General features: G+C 41.6%; 1 protein-coding gene across 1 annotated transcript in view; it reads left to right on the forward strand.

Annotated features, from left to right (window-relative positions):
- The window catches only part of LOC115472318 (very-long-chain enoyl-CoA reductase-like), an 82,918-nt gene that overhangs the window by 61,106 nt on the left and 4,682 nt on the right, over window positions 1–17,130 (forward strand). Inside the window, exons 8-11 of the mRNA XM_030206550.1 lie at window positions 2,131–2,203; window positions 2,328–2,371; window positions 4,969–5,026; window positions 13,570–13,658. Coding sequence (XP_030062410.1) covers window positions 2,131–2,203; window positions 2,328–2,371; window positions 4,969–5,026; window positions 13,570–13,658 — 264 coding nt within the window. The remainder of the gene's footprint in view (window positions 1–2,130; window positions 2,204–2,327; window positions 2,372–4,968; window positions 5,027–13,569; window positions 13,659–17,130) is intronic.

A 17,130-nucleotide genomic window follows, 5' to 3' on the forward strand; every position in this document is an offset into this window, starting at 1 on the left:
ATCCAGTGCTAAAGCTTCTAGAACTTTGTGACAGTCAGAAGGGACTGTGAGCCAGTGTATGCTCACAGTTTCCACAGTGGCCCCTCCTGCTCTCTTTAACTTGCATGTGAGAGGAAGAGGAATTATAATGGGCAGTATGGGCATGCCCTCGCTTCAAGTCACTTCACTCACAGAATGCTGGCACTGAGAGCTGCTGAACAGGGGTTAAGCAAATAAGATGGGGAAAGCAAAATGTTGATGTCATGGCTAGGTGGAGGGAGATAAAGGAAGGGTGAAGGCCCACAAGCTGGAAAGAGCAAAGGAACTTGTCTGAGTAGGGGTAGATTGGAGTAAATGAACTCTCATGCTGGGAGTGGGAGTTTTGAAGAAGTGACAGCTCATGTGTTCTGAGGAAGGAGGGCACCTGAGGATCCCTTCCCATGTAACTTTTATATATTGTAGTATAAATGAGTGATATATGTATTCTAAAAAGAGGAGCACATAAATTTTAATGTGTGTCATTGAAAAGGGGGTGTGGCAGTGGGATGAGTGTGGGTGTGTTGGCATTACTTAAATTTACATGTGTGTTATAGGATTTGGGGGCACCTACATTTTGGCACAGGTATTTACACTAGGTTTCAGTGGCGTAAATGTCTGCATCTAAGTGTAGGCTCATTCTCCGGCCCTATGTGCTATTCTATACTCTGCACCTAACTTTAGGCACGTTATATAGAATAGCGCTAATCACTTTTTTTGGATGCATCTAGATTTTAGATGCCATTTACAGAATCTGGCCCTTAGGGGACAATTCTAGAACTGGGCATCTCTATCAAAAGGATGCACAATGGGGGCCTATTCTGTAACGGCATCTGGGTACTCAGATTCTATTATAAAATGCTAGTGCAACCTGGTGTCAGTGCAACTTACATTTACATGCTCGCGGTTACACCAACCGAAGTCCTAGTGAAACTGCAGCTACGTAAAGGCAGCAGAGACAGTGTAAGCTGTAGTAATCTATAAGTTACATGCACAAGTAGAAGCCCTGCCTGCCCATGTATATACCCCTCATGGGCAGCCTGACCATTAGGTGACCTGAGGCAGGGGCGGCACTCTTCAGGGAGTGGCATCTCCCCCTTCCTTTCTCCAACCCGTTCCCCAAGATTTACCTTCTTTTTTTCATGTTCCAAAAGCCGTCTGCAACAGCGATTCCGATATGTTGTCCTGCCACCGGCACCCGTCTCTTCTCTTTGCTGCGGCCGCCTCTCTGATGTAACTTCCTGTTTCATCAGAGGTGGTTGCAGTAGAGAAGAGGCCGGTGCTGGTGGCAGGGCAGCTTATTGGAATTGCTGCTGCCGCCGGCTTTTGGAACATGAAGAAAGAAGGTAAATGGCTGGGGGAGGGGGGGGGGGGTAGTTGCATCTCAGCCCTGCCTCAGCATCTTGCCTTGGGCCACCCTGAATTCGTGTGCACTGTTACAGTATAGGTCTTAGGCGCCCTGCTGGCACTTTTCTGTACACTTATGCACATAAATGCTAGATTCTGTGCACTTATGCATGCAGGGGATATGTAAATGCAGGTACCTAGATTAAAGAATTGCCGTTTTTAAAATCTCTTTGTTATCATACCTATACATAGCTTTGTTTACTTCAGATGTTTGGGGTGAGGTCTTTGATCTTTCTTTAGCCCCATTCAGCATCCCCCCCCCCCAGTTTGTGCACAAGTGACACTTGCATAGGGCTGACCTTTGAAGGCTCTTTCATACCCTTGGCTAGCAAAGAAACTTTACAGACATGTAGGGAGAAAAAGGAGGAAATAAAACGGAAAGTCCAAAAATTCTAATAGCTCTGAAATCTGTGTTGCGGCATTTAAGAAATAAATAAAAAGCAAACCAAGTCCAGGTTCAATCCTTCCATACACCCACACCTTGGCGGGGCTTATTTAACTGGAAATTGTCAAACAGGAAAATTAGACCTCACTGATTCAGCCATTTCCAGTGGAGTAAAGGTTAAAAAAAAAGATTACGCAGCGGCACATCTGCTGTAAAGGGGGTTAGTTATTGTGCAGCGCAATGCGTTCTCATAGTGTATGCAGGAAAGATATCTCTCCATTGACATGAGAGGTGAATGAGATTGATGCGCATTTATTTTGCAGAACTGCCTCTATTACTGTGGGCTTGCGGCTTGGCTGGCATATTATATCAATCATCCTCTCTATACTCCAGCTTGTAAGTAATGTGGCAAGCATGTGCATGGCTAGTTTCAGCACTTGGCTGCAATACTCTTCAGTGTTAATACGATACCTGGATTTGCAAAAGATAAACTGTATGTTTGTATTCTCCTGTCTTGTAGCTTATGGACAAAAGCAGATTGTCTTCTCGCTGATCATGTTTCTGGTAGGTCGGCTTCATTATACTGTAAGACGCCCATCCACACAGTGATTACACACATATGTACACTGTAGACCCCATATAACACAGTCAAGAGTTGACCCCTTTTTATTATTACAAATTACACTACAGAAACGTAGAAAAATGAAGGCAAAGACCATATGGTCTATCCAGTCTGCCCATCCATGCCATCTACTCTCTCTTTCACTCCCTTAGAGATCCTATGTACCTGGCTCAAGCTTTCTTGAATTCAGATACTGTTTTCATCTCCATTACCTCCATGAGGAGGAAGTTCCATGAAGTCACTGCCCTTTCCATGAAGAAGTATGTCCTTAGATTACTTTTGATTCTATCCCCTTTCAACTTCATCCTATGTCCCCCTTGTTCCAGAGGAGTGGCCTAGTGGTTAGAGTGCTGGACTTTGGTTCTGGGGAACTGAGTTTGATTCCCACTTCAGGCACAGGCAGCTCCTTCTGACTCCGGGCAAGTCACTTAACCCTCCATTGCCCCAGGTACAAATAAGTACCTGTAAGCCACATTGAGCCTGCTGCGAGTGGGAAAGTGCGGGGTACAAATGTAACAAAAAAAAATTGAAAGAGACTTTTCTCTGCATAACTAAATGTCTCTATCATATCTCCCCTCTCCCACTTTTCTTCCAAAGTATACATATTGAGATCTTTAAGTCTGTCCCCCATAAGCTTTATAATGAAGACCAATGACCATTTTAGTAGCTGCCCTCTGGACCGACTCCATCCTGTTTATATCTTTTTGAAGGTGCAGTCTTCAGAACTGTATACAATATTATGAATTACTACTACTACTACTTATCATTTCTAAAGTGCTACTAGATGTACGCAGCACTGTACACTTGAGCATAAAGAGACAGTCCCTGCTCGACAGAGCTTACAATCTAATTAGGACAGACAAACAAGAGATCAGGGAATATTAAAGTGAGGATGATAAAATAAGGGTTCTGAACAAGTGAAAAAGGGTTAGGAGTTAAAAGCAGCATCAAAAAAGGTGGGCTTTTAGCTTAGATTTGAAGACGGCCAGAGATGGAGCTTGACGTACCAGCTCAGGAAGTCTATTCCAGGCATATGGTGCAGCAAGATACAAGGAACAGAGTCTGGAGTTAGCAGTGGAGGAGAAGGGTGCAGATCAGTGGCGTAGCTACGTGGGGCTACGGGGGCCTGGGTTCCCATAGATTTGGCCCTGGACCCCCCTGCCGACGACCCTCTCGACCCCCCTCCCGCCGCCAACCTGCTGTCGCCTACCTTTGCTGGTGGGGGACCCCAACCCCCGCCAGCCGAGGTCCTCTTCTTCCGGCGCAAGGCTTCGTTCTGTTTCTGAGTCTGACGTCCTGCACGTTGGGGTCCCCCGCCAGCAAAGGTAGGCGATGGCAGTGGCAGGTTGGCGGTGGGAGGGGGGTCGAGAGGGTCATCAGCAGGGGGGGGGTCAAAGTTGATGGTGGCAGCAGCGGGGGGGGGGGGGGTCAGCAATGGAGGGGGTGTCGGCGGTGCCCGGGGGGTTTAAATGTGCCCCCTCACCTCGGGTTCTGGACCCCCCTCCCGCTGAAGTCTGGCTATGCCCCTGGTGCAGATAAGAGAAATTTACCCAGTGAACGGAGTTCCTGGGGAGGAATGGAGGGAGAGATGAGAGTGGAGAGGTACTGAGGAGCTGCAGAGTGAATGCACTTATAGGTCAATAAGAGGAGTTTGAACTGTATGCGGAAACGGATAGGAAGTCAGTGAAGTGACTTGAGGAGGGGGCTAATATGATTATAAATGAGGTCTCACCAGAGCCTTATACAAGGGCATCATCATCTCCTTTTTCCTACTGGTCATTCCTGTCCCTTTGCAAGCCTTACATTTCCATGCCTGCAGTTACACCAGCCATAGACCTGGCATAACTGTGGTGCTGTAAGTGCATCAAGGATGCACTTAATTTACAGTATGTGCATAAGTGGGAGACACACCTATGTTTCGTTCATGAGTTTGGCCCCCTTGCATTTAGGTGCTATGCCACTGGCTATTACAGAATAGGGCTTAGGTGTCCTGCTGGCACTTTCATGGGTCAGTGTACACTTAACCTGCGAAAGTGCTAGCATTCTTTTCTACTTTTTAATTTTTTCTTTAACTCGAAATGCTTTTATTACATTGTTTATGGCATGGATACAGGAAAACATATTGCACATATTCTGTACATACACACATGAAAGGGACATGTAAACACAGGCGCCTAGTTATAGAATTGTGTGTCTGTATATAAATAAATAGGAATAATTATAGTTACTAACTGTTTCTTCCAGCATTCATACAGATTAAATATTCCAGCAAGTCAGAGATAGCTATGGACAGAAGCAGTTTCATGTCAATGCTGTGTAATTGTAGCTACGATATTTTTGACCTTCTGATTATTATACGCTGCCTTGTATTTTCCTGGGTGCAGATCAAAACTTGACTTGGTTCCAAACTGTCTGTGCTCATCACATAGTCTACAGCTGACAAAAAGTGATGAGAAACTGTGACACTCGGGGATTTCTGATAGTGAGGTGAATTTCAATCTATTACTGTTGATCATGTTTTTGATGTTTCCCACTGCAGGTGTGTGAAGCTGGGAATTTCTCTATTCACGTGACCCTCAGTAACCTCAGACTAGATGGTAAATATGGTGTTATTCTTGTGGCAAGTGGATATAGGTGATGTAATTTGCAGCCAGGGTGGCCACAGTTTAAATTGAAGCACTACCGCTTAGCTTGATAGATAGATTTGGCAGCATTATCTAAGGATGAATACTCGGAGAAGTGGCGACAGTGCTGATGCCTATTTTATTTAGTACACGTGTCCAAAAGGGATGTGGTAAAAAAATAATAATATAACAAAAAAATGTCCCACATTACAAAAAGAAAGTGAAAATAACTTCTAATAGGAAGGAAAAGCCTCAAAGAGCTCCAAGCAATTTCAGCTTACAGAGCTACACTAATTATAGAGTGATCATCTCTTTATCATCGGCAAAAACCTCCCCTCTATCATACTAACAATATTCATAATTCAAAAATCATAATTCAAATATAGAGCACAGACTTATCATCATAGTAGACACAGTTAATAATGCATCTCAGCCAGCTTCTCAAATTCCCAGGACCAAAGATGCCCAGCGTCTCGCATAAAGCACATCCCTCGCTGCTGCATCAGGGTCCAGAACTCTAGAGGTTTCTTCCAAGCACTGTAACATCAGCTATTTAGCTGGTCTAAATGAAATTGGTAACATATCCATTTACTGGATGAATATCTCTGCTAAATGGATAACTGCCAGCTCCGCCTTCACTCCTCTCTAAAGCCCAACCCTTGTTATACTGAATATATGGCCATACAGGGGTGTAGCTATCAATGTGGGCTACCATTATGACATGTTATTTTACCACTAACTCATGCTATTTTAGCACAGGTTCTATTGTATACAATGAGATCTAATTACCAATAATTGAGATTAACAATAAAATAACACATTAACACATCTTAACAGTAGACAACATTAATAACTATGCTACTTACCCCCCCCCCTTTACAAAGCCATGCTAGTTGCTGCCGTACAGTTTTGAAGAAGGGTGGGGGGAGGTTTAGATTATATCCACAGAAGGGCTGAAAATATACAGATAAGTGAGCTAATCTCAATTTGTCAATATGTCAACAAATGCATGACTCACTTTGAATATCAGCCCCCATCATAGGAGCCAACTTTTCAAAATTATTGGGGGTGCTAAGCCCAATGGAAATGACCCCTCCCTGGACACATACAAGGAATTTTCTCAATATTGGGGGTGCTCAAGCACCCACAGCACCCACAGAGTCGGCTCCAATGGCCCCCATCAAGTCAGAACAACCCCCAGCAGTGGTAATAAAAACACTCCAAACAACAAAACAAACCACCATCACCTGTCTTGTTCATTGCTTGATTGTTTGGTAGACATTTGCACCCATATTTGCTTCATAGTGAATAAACATCCATGCATCACAACTGCTTTTAACTGGTGAGGTGTTCTTCCTCTTATCTTTATAATGTATCTAGTTCTGTAAAGAAAGAAGGCACTTTGGCTTAGTGCTGCTGAGCTCACATCATTCACTTCTGTATATTGTTTACAATGTAGGAGGGAACAGATTTAATTAGGAAATCTAGTAAATCTGAGACTTAATTTTATGACTGATGTGTTGAAGGTTTATGAGCCTCCCTTGGGCAGCTGAGGTTTGATTTTGTTTAAGCTGTGTATGTTCAGTCGAGCATGATGTCCTCTTAGCCGATAGAACAAGCAAAATTGGAAAATTATTGTCTTTGAATTACAAACCACAATCACTTGCAGGTTATATAATCATAGTAACATAGAAAATGATGGCAGAAAAGACAGTTGAGATTCTTCCACTTGGGATTTGTAATCCCTTTTTCTGGATCTTCACAAGAAAGGGGCACAAACCCAGTAGGGGAATCTCACCGGGACAGACTGAATAGGCGATTTGGGCTTTATCTTTCATTGTTTACAGTGTTAATCTGCTTCTTTACTGCAGACATCCTGATTCCAGGGGTGCTACCCCTTCCTCCTTCACTGCAGTGGTTATGATTTCACAGCACATACTGCCCCATCTCCCTCACTGCAGTGACTGTGATTCCTGCTCTCCCTGCATGATTCAAGGGCACATACTTCCCATCCTTCTTTGCTGCAGTGGCTATGAGTTTGGAGTCCATACTACTCCATCCTGCCTCGCTGCAGTGGTTATGATTTCAGAGCATGTACTGTCCATCCTCCCTCACGGTAGTCACTGTGGTTCTGGGGTATGTACTGTCCATCCTACTACTACTACTACTATTTAGCATTTCTATAGCGCTACAAGGCGTATGCAGCGCTGCACAAACATAGAAGAAAGACACTCACTGCAGTCACCGTGGTTCTCCATGGACAATGATCATCTAACCACACAGCTGAAGTGACTTTCTGGTGATGTTACTGACCTGGCCTTTCTATAGCACAGAAAACTCAGAGCTCTCTGCGCATGTCCCTGCCTTTCCGCCACAGATAGGCTCTATATATACTGCACACAGCCCTCTCACCTTAGTTTCTTTTTGTCAGCGGTACAGAATGACTTGAGTCGTTTTTCTCTATCCTGTCAGTTATTTTCAATTATTCAGTGAATTAATTTATTATCTTTTATTTACAATGTTGACAACTAAGCCAGGTTTTAATCGTAATTATAAATTACAGATTCTCACAGCATCTGCTTTTTAAAAAAAAATTTTTATTTGTACCCTGTGCTTTCCCACTCATGGCAGGCTTGATGCGGCTTAGGTACTTATTTGTACCTGGGGCAATGGAAGGTTAAGTGACTTGCCCAGAGTCAGAAGGAGCTGCCTGTGCCTGCAGTGGGAATCAAACCCAGTTCCCCAGGACCAAAGTCCACCACTCTAACCACTAGGCCACTCCTCCACTCCATCTGCTTATGTTGTTTAGACAAACAGTGCGGTATAATAAATTGCCTGAATACAGAAGTATATCTCAGAAGACTTCCCCTTCAAATACTTCAACTCTAATGGACCAAACAATACCTGCTCTCCCCCTTGCCTCAGCACCCAGGGATCAGGTTTCTCCAGTGCCTGCTCTCCCTCTTGCCTCAGTGCCTGGAATCAGGTGTCACTTTTGCAGCAGCAAAGAGTTTGCTGGAGACTTCACTGATGCTGTAATGGCAGGTCAACAGGTCTGTGTCACCGCCCACTGAATATTCCATCTTTTGCCAGAACGTCTAATCCTGGCCTAATGGTTAGAGCACCTGCCTGTGAACCTCACATTATAGGGTCAAGTCCTGCTGTCGGCTCCTATAAAGATTCCTCCTTGATGCCGAGAACAAATTCTTGGTATTTCTGAGGAGACCTTGGTGCCAAGATTACATTGGAATCCTGGGCACATTCAGTACCATGCCATCTCTCGATGTCGATACGTATGGCTCAGATGTGCATGGGTGTCAAGGACCAGTCATCAAAGCCCACACACTGTGCCAAAGCCCACAATGCTGGCACTCGAGCTCAGGTAAGTTGCCACATTCGATGCCAAGACTCTAGTTCAGGCTCCAATTTACAGTGGCATCTAGAGTATATTTTACCTCACTCTCTCTCATGCAGTGCCACTGGGAGGTTCTAAATTGGCTTATGGTGACGGGTAGCACTTCATTGAGGCATTGCTCTCTTCAAAGGTGCCAGCCCTGTGGGTAATTGAACACTCCCAATATTGAGCAAATACCCTTACTTTGTCTTTTGCAGTTAATACGTATGACTCCTGCATAGAGGTGCAGAGACATTGAGAGGAAATAAACCAGGTAGTTTTTCCAACGTACTTCCGTTACTTCTACAAGTTTCGCACCTACCTACTCAGTGCCGGTGTCGGTCTTGACTGCATTCTCGACACCGAGACCAACATGGAAATATTTAATATCCATTAGCTTGACTGTTGGCGCCGAGGTTATTTTTTATAACGAACTTCCTCTAGGGAAACTTACCCTAGCTGTCCACTCAGCTGCTCACTCAGTTCATTCAGAAGCATCAGCAGCGCTAATATGAAGGAATACCTAATACTTAATGCAGCCAGTTCAGAGCCTGAGCAGACTTAGGTATTTGGCAGTTCAAGTTCTGTCATCTCTCAACTTCCCAGTATCATTAGGGAAGGTTCCTGTTTCCTTCTAAGAAGAAAGCTTACTTCCACTAGAAATACAGACTCACTTGACTAAACAATCTGTGACTTCCTGTGGAAAGTTTTTACTACTTTATTTCTATTTTGGGGTCTCAAGAGCAGGGCTGGTGTTAGGGGTTGGCAAACAGGGCAATTGCCCTGGGCCCCCATGTTACAGGGGGGCCCAAACCTGCCTGAAGTTGAAAGTGTGATGGCCTGCAGGCAAGTTTTGGGGCACACTCCATAGCGTCTGCTATGGGCCCCGTCATGTCTATCACCGGCCCTGCTCAAGAGCATGACATTTGTTTCTGACTGCTATTATGACCCCTAAACATTTGACTTTTGACAGATTTCCTCCTTTTATATCTTAAGACTTCTTCTTGATCTAAGACACAGCGTCAGAAACCTCCCACAGTGGATTTTCCTACTAGAAAAGACCAAATGGAACATCAAGCAGATCGCTCTTATTCTAAAATTTTTACCATATAGGATCTGGTTGTTTCCACTTCCTAGCCTCTCAATCAAATATGAAGGATACTCAATATGCAGTACTAAAGTATTTAAATCTTAATAGTGAATCTCTAGCACTGCCAGCAGATGGTTTACTAAAATATTTTTTTTTTAATCAATATGGACATAACCTGCCACAATTAGTCTGACTAACCGCAGTCTAGATACCACATACTTTGTTCATAATGTATTTAAGGCATAATATGCAACGTTTATCTACTACTGCTCTGGTGATGACATCAATGATGACGATATATAAATTGACTAAAGATTGTTCAGATTACTTGCCTACTGAACACCTGCGATCTATCCACTAGATGAATGAACATATGGATTGGATCATAATCTCCAATCCATTGAAAAATTACCAGAAGCATCTAAACCTCCTTCCTGTTGGTTTGCCACAATTTTGAACCATTTGGTTCGCTCAGATAAAGATAGCTATGACAGTATGGCTCGAGCAGCCTCTTTGGCAGTATTAATCAGCCATCTATCCTACATTCAACCATTTGCATTGTATCCATCTACAACAGATTGAAAACTGCTCTCTGTAAGAGGGAATCTTTCTTTCCAGTTAAATCACAAATGCTGTTAGTTTTTCATGATTCTATTAGAATAAGTACATCTTATAGATGTGTGGGTGTCAAAAACCATACCAGAACAAGCAATGCAAAGAATGCATCCCATTCAAGGGAATACTGCATTTCATTCCACATATTTCCTCATACCAAAGAGGAAAGGGGAGTTTTCTGTGCGTTTTTCAATCTCCGAAAACTCAACATGAAAATTCCGAATACTCAAACTACCTACCATCCTTCCATTCTTGCAATACAGTCTAACATTCTTGCCTCTGATTACATGATATTTCTCCTCATTTTTCAATTCATCAAGCATTGAAAGCATTTCTTTTGCTTTATATTAGATACTAGTCACTATCACTGCTGGTAATTCCATTCAATCTGACTTCAGCACTATGAGTATTCATAATATATGTAGCCACAGCAGTGCTCCATCTTCATCAGAGTGAACTAGTACTATTCTCGTATTTCGATGTTTGGTTAATTCTACACCAAATATCGGGGGATGCATTTCATGGATTGCACATTATTGGAAACTAACATTTCATTCACTGTAATAGTTGGAGTGTACGGCAGCTCCTATCATCACTTTGTTACCTATGGAGCAATTACTATCTTAACAGTGCAGACGATCATCTCATTCACGCTACATATTTAAACCATCAAATTCTGAACACCACAGTCTTTCTCCCATTATTCAATGACATGGTGACAACACTCCATGTTTTCCATTAGCCTACTTTTCACATAAAACAGTTTTACTAGCACCTAATGGATTTGTGGTCACATCTCTATCAGTTGTTGACAAGGAAGGTATCAACTACTCTTCACCTTAGTTAATCACTACGATAGGAACACCCTTTTAACTTTTCTCCTCCATATTACTATCAAAAGCAGCTTCTGGCAAGACTGGAGAGTGTATCTAGCGCAATACGTTCCTGTTAATAAGATGATGAAAGAGCAGCATCAATCTTATAGACCTGAGACCCATTCAACTAGCTCTGGGTAGTTTGTTTCTGCAGTACTTTGCCATCATTTCATGCAGATGGATAATCAGATTGCCTTGTACCTTGTTTACAAGGAGACAAGTTTGAGCTTCTAACTATTGTGCAAGGAACCAATTTGCATTTTAATCATTTTTCTTGTCTTCAGTTCCAATATCATAGTATCTTGTCTTCCTCTGAGCCTCATTGCCTCCCTCTGAGTCTCTTCCTGATTTACTGAGCAAGAATTTGTTTCAACCTCACACATGGTCCATCAAGGCTATATTTTCCTCTGTCCTATCCTAAGAGTAGGAATTAACAATTTTGTTCTGTTAGTATTCTCAGACATCACCAATAATTTCAAATATTGCTCAAGGTGACAATTCAGAACAAAGTAACAATCGACCTTTACCAAATCCACTTGAATCAAGACCACCTGTATGCATCTCTTCCAATGCATCTCATAGTATAAACTTTACAACAGATGCAAATGGATTCATTCACACCACACTAGTCCAAGCACTCATGAGTCATGATAGTGCATGACATGGCTATTCATTCACCACTTTTATTGTTGAAAGACCCAGCTTTCAATATACAAAATCAAGACCATCTTCTATACCTTCAGTCTTTGATTTTAGTAATCTGGCTTCTGTGTCCTTTCCATTGAAAAGTGAGCACTTTTCTGCATGTGTTCGGAAGTTCGTCTAATGACGAACAGGTCATTTATACTTTTTATTCGAACAACAAATTGTCTTTTTCAACAATACAACTACATCTAGCATCAATTTCTCAAGCATTCTATAATGAAACGTTTTTTCAGGGGTTTGCTATATTTTCACCCTCATTTTCAGTTGCTTTCATTAGTGAGGAATTTAAATCTGGTACAAACAGTTCTCATTATACTTCTTTATGCACCTATCCAATCGGCACAACCTAGTTTTTTGAGCTAAATCTCAGTTTTTCCTTATTCCCATCACATCAGCATAATGTATTGTTGAAATTCAGAAACTGATTCACTATGAGCTCTTTTCTTTACATCTTGTGAAGCATGGTGCAGATTTGGCCGCACCTGAAATTCCTCCTTCAGGTGGTGTCTGGTCTATACCTGTGCACTATGGATTTATTATGCCAGTACACGATATTAGACCAGACCATGCGTGGAAGAGTAGCCTAGTGTTTAGTGCAGTAGACTTTGATCCTGGGGAACTGGATTTGATTCCCACTGCAGCTCCTTGTGACTCTGACCAAGTCACTTAACCCTCCATGTACAAAATAATTACCTGTATATAGTATGTAAACTGCTTTGATTATAACCATAGAAAGGCAGTATATCAAGTCTCATTCCCATATATATTTCTATCTTTGACTAATGCACATCACATCATCTCAACTTCTTTCTAAAGATCCTTACTCTAAAGAGATAGCTGCAGGTATTCATTTTGATTATCAGCAAACAACTCAATAATATTCTACACAGATTCCTCAAGTTCTTGCACATCGTTCTCGAACTTGGACCACCATAACAACTCATCTTTACAGAACTTCTTCAGTACGTATCTCCAAACCAGTAAAGTTGACATCTTTATACACATTTATGAAACACTTTTACATGGATACTGCTTTCTCAGCAGATTCTATTTTTGAACAGGCAATTTGTTCTCTTTCTTATGAGGCGTCAACCCTCCTCCTCATCCTCCACTTCCAGTAAGCAGTCCTACTATCATTATATTTTCATACATTTGGAATTCTTGTACGGACTGTTCCCTCTTATAGCTTGGGAGTCTTCAGCTATGTGGCTAGATGATCACTGTCCATGCAAAAAAAAGTTACCTGTAATGGTAGTTCTCCGTGGACAGATCATCTAGCCACACAGACCCACCTCCTACCCAGAGTTGCTGCCAGCTTTTTGATTAACTAAGGCGGGAGGGCTGAGTATGGGGTACGTATATATAGTGCCTATCAGTGGCAGGAAAGCAGGGACATGCACAGAGAGCTTTATTTGAGTTTTCTGTGCTATAGAAACGTCGGGTCAGTGACATCACCAGGGAGTCACTTCAGCTGTGTGGCTAGATAATCTACTGTCCACAGAGAACTACCATTACAGGTGACTATTTTTTTTGGGGGGGGGGAGGGGGTATGCACTGTCCATCCTTCCTCACTGCAGACACTGTGGATTCAGAGCACTACCATCTGAACTGGTTGTTGCAATCTTACTGCACCGCTTTCCAGTACCAGTCTTTCTGGATGTGATAGAAAAGTCTAGCAATTACTTTCTTTCTGGTTTCATGAAGGTGCTGGCATTTCAACAAACTCCAAGCATACCAAGGAGTTTAAGTAAGCATTTGATTGGAAGTTCAGTTTCACATATGAATGTTGTTGTGGTTTATCTGAATCATTCTTAAACCTCTATTTTTTTGTTCTCAGGGTCCAAGATGTATAGGATCCCTTACCCCACAAGGAATCCATTCACGTGGCTCTTTTTCTTTGTGTCCTGCCCTAATTATACCTACGAGGTAACATTTAAATTAACAATCGCTGAACCAGAGCAGAAACTCTTATATTCATTTGAAGGTACAGTTGCTTGCAGCAGGGAGCACTGCAGTTATTTGCATTTGATCATTTAAAAAAAACAAAAACCCTGATCATCTGCAATATTACAAATTTCATTCATTTATGAGAGAATGAAATCAATAGCATAAAAGCTGGCAATTGCACTTTATTATCCAGCTCAGTTTTACTTTCATCATATCAATCTTCCAAAGTGCCCAGACATAATTCAATATACAGGACTTATCTGAGAAAATCCCATCTGCTGACAACCCAGTTTATGACCGTGTGTGACAATTGTCCCTTAGATATATTATTAAATTAGACCCCATTTTGACCTCTGCCTCCAAGGGGTCTAAATTCCAAAGAGGTCACAAGGCATAAAGGCACCACTTTATAAAATGATGTACACATCCTCCTCCTAATTCTGTAAAAGTTGCCAAACATTGTACATTCAAATTTGGGTACATGCGCAATTTAATTAAATAACAAGCTAATTTGTGCCAATAAATGGTTTTTTAACAAGCAATTGTTGGCACTAATTAAATTTAATTGAACTTAATGCGCCTAAAATTTATGCACAATTTGAAAAAGGGGGTACAGAAATGAGAGAGTCATAAGCGGAATGGGGCATTCCTAAAATTAATGTGGTGTTATGGAATAATGGGGATATGCACCTGTAGGTGTGCACATTTGTACCACATTTCAGTTGGTGTAAATGGCTGTGCCAAAGGTTAGGCGTGATTCCCGGGTATAAGCGCTATTCTATAAACCACATCTAACTTTAAGCTCGGCTTACAGAATAGCACCTTTTTTGGCACCATATATAGAATCTAACCCCGTATGATCTTACCTGTCCAAATATGGAATTTCCACGCCACTGATATATAAATATTTTCAGGAAATCAAATATATGTCCAAAAAGGCACTATGATGCAAGTCTATCTGTAAATAAACAATCTTAAAATTAGTCCAGGCAGTATCTAGATTAGATCAAATATAATCAAAGTGTAGAACTGGAAAAGCAAGTGTTGCTCCCTTTTTAGAAGTACACAATCATAGCTGCCCCCTCACAAAAGAACACAGTCAATGATGGCAAGTTGTAATTGTTCAAAGGTATGATGAATTTCCAACCAGTATTTTACGATCAGAGGCTCACTTTGCTGCTAATGAAGATGGCTCTTATGTTCTATTGGCTGAATTCAAAACATTCTCATTGTTTTTCCAATGTAAATCAAAGGGTAAGAACCAGAATGGAGCAGATCTGCTTCTTTTTTTGCTCCGTGCTGGATCTTGTAGATCATCTGTCTACTTGTTTTCTTGGACAATCAAAGGGAAAGGACATGTAATAATGTTTATAGATAAAGCAGAAATGCAGTCGCAAGAATATTTAATGGACATGTCTGACCAGGGAGATGACTTGCACTCCCCTGTAAAACATGAAGGCAATTGACTACAAGGAAGAAAACCAATCTGCCCCTGATTTTCACCTACAAAGTAGACATCATAGAATGAACCAGCTCAGCACAATGATAAGCAAAGAGAGCCTTATCAACTTGTCAAAATAGACCTATAAATGATAGCACAAAGTCTTTCTTGAGATATCTTTTTCAACATTAGGTCTCTACTAGTAAAGTAAGCATGTTTAAAGGCTCTTTGAACACAATTAGATGGATACTCCCTTTGGAGAAAATGGAAAATCCCTTGATGAACATAGCTGACAAAGATGGGGGAACTGGCTCGCTTGAGATGCACCATCAAGCCCAGCATCCTGTTTCCAACAGTGGCCAATCCAGGTCACAAGTACCTGGCAAGATCCCAACATAGTACAATACATTTTATGTTGCTTATCCTAGAAATAAGCAGTAGATTTTCCCCAAGTCCATCTTAATAATGGCTTATGGACTTTTCTTTTAGGAAGCTTTCCACACCTTTTTTTAAACTCCGCTATGCAAATTACTTTTATCACATTCTCTGGCAATGAATTGCAGAGTTTAATTACACATTGAGTGAAGAAATATTTTCTCTGATGTGTTTTTAATTTTACTACTTTGTAGCTTCATTGTGTGCTCCCTAGTCCTAGGATTTTTGGAAAGAGTAAATAAGCGATTCATGTCTACTCGTTCCATTCCACTCATTATTTTATAGACGTCTATCATATCTCCCCTCAGCCGTCTTTACTCCAAGCTGAAGACCCCTAGCCATTTTAGCCTGTCCTCATAGGGAAGTTGTCCCATCCCCTATATCATTTTCATCACCCTTCTCTGTATCTTTGCTAATTCCACAATATCTTTTTTGAGGTGCGATGACCAGAATTGCACACAGTATTCAAGGTGCGGTCACACCACGGAGGAATACAGAGGATTATAATGTCCTCATTTTTGTTTTCCATTCCTTTCCTAATAATACCTAACATTCTATTTGCTTTCTTAGCTGCCACCACACATTGAGCAGAGGGTTTCAACATATCATCAACAATGACACCTAGATCCCTTTCCTGGTCGATGACTCCTAATGTGGAACCTTGCGTCAAGTAGCTATAGTTTGGGTTCCTCTTTCCCACATGCATCACTTTGCACTTACTCACATTAAACATCATCTGTTATTTGGATACCCAGTCTCCCAGTCTTTTAAGGTCTTCTTGTAATTTTTCACAATTCTCTTGTGATTTAACAACTTTGAATAACTTTGTGTCATCAGCAAATTTAATTACCTCACTAGTTATTCCCATCTCTAGATCATTTATAAATATGATAAAAAGCAGTGGTTCCAGCTCAGACCCCTGCAGAACCCCACTAACTACCCTTCTCCATTAAGAATATTGACCATTTAACCCTACTCTCTATTTTCTATCTTTTAACCAGTTTTTAATCCATAATAGAACACTACCCCCTATCCCATGACTCTCTAATTTCCTCTGGAATCTTTCATAAGGTACATTTTTAAAAGAGATGTAGTAGATTAGTGAGTCAAGATTTCCCTCACTAATCCCATGTTGGCTTTGTCTTATGAATCCATTCTTCTGTATATGCTCTGTAATTTTGTTCTTTATACCATTTTGCCCGGAACCAACATCAGGCTCACCATCTTATAATTTTCTGGATCACTTCTGGAACCTTCTTTAAAAATTGGTGTTACATTGGCCACCCTCCAATCTTCATTTAATCTCTCTACTATGGCTTTGTCTTCCCTGAGTGCTCCTTTTAACCCTTGGTGTTGTAGAGGTCCAACTGATTCTTTTGCCGGCTTCTTGCTTCTAACATACCTAAAAAGGTTTTTACTATCAGGTGCATTTTCGAAAGAGAAGGGCGCCCATCTTTCGACACAAATCAGGAGATAGGCATCCTTCTCTCAGGGTCGCCCAAATCAGCATAATCAAAAGCCAATTTTGGGCACCCTGAACTGCAGTCCGTCTCGGGGACGACCAAAGTTCCAGGG

This window comes from Microcaecilia unicolor, chromosome 6 (genome assembly GCF_901765095.1).
Source record: "Microcaecilia unicolor chromosome 6, aMicUni1.1, whole genome shotgun sequence".
Lineage (NCBI taxonomy): Eukaryota > Metazoa > Chordata > Amphibia > Gymnophiona > Siphonopidae > Microcaecilia > Microcaecilia unicolor.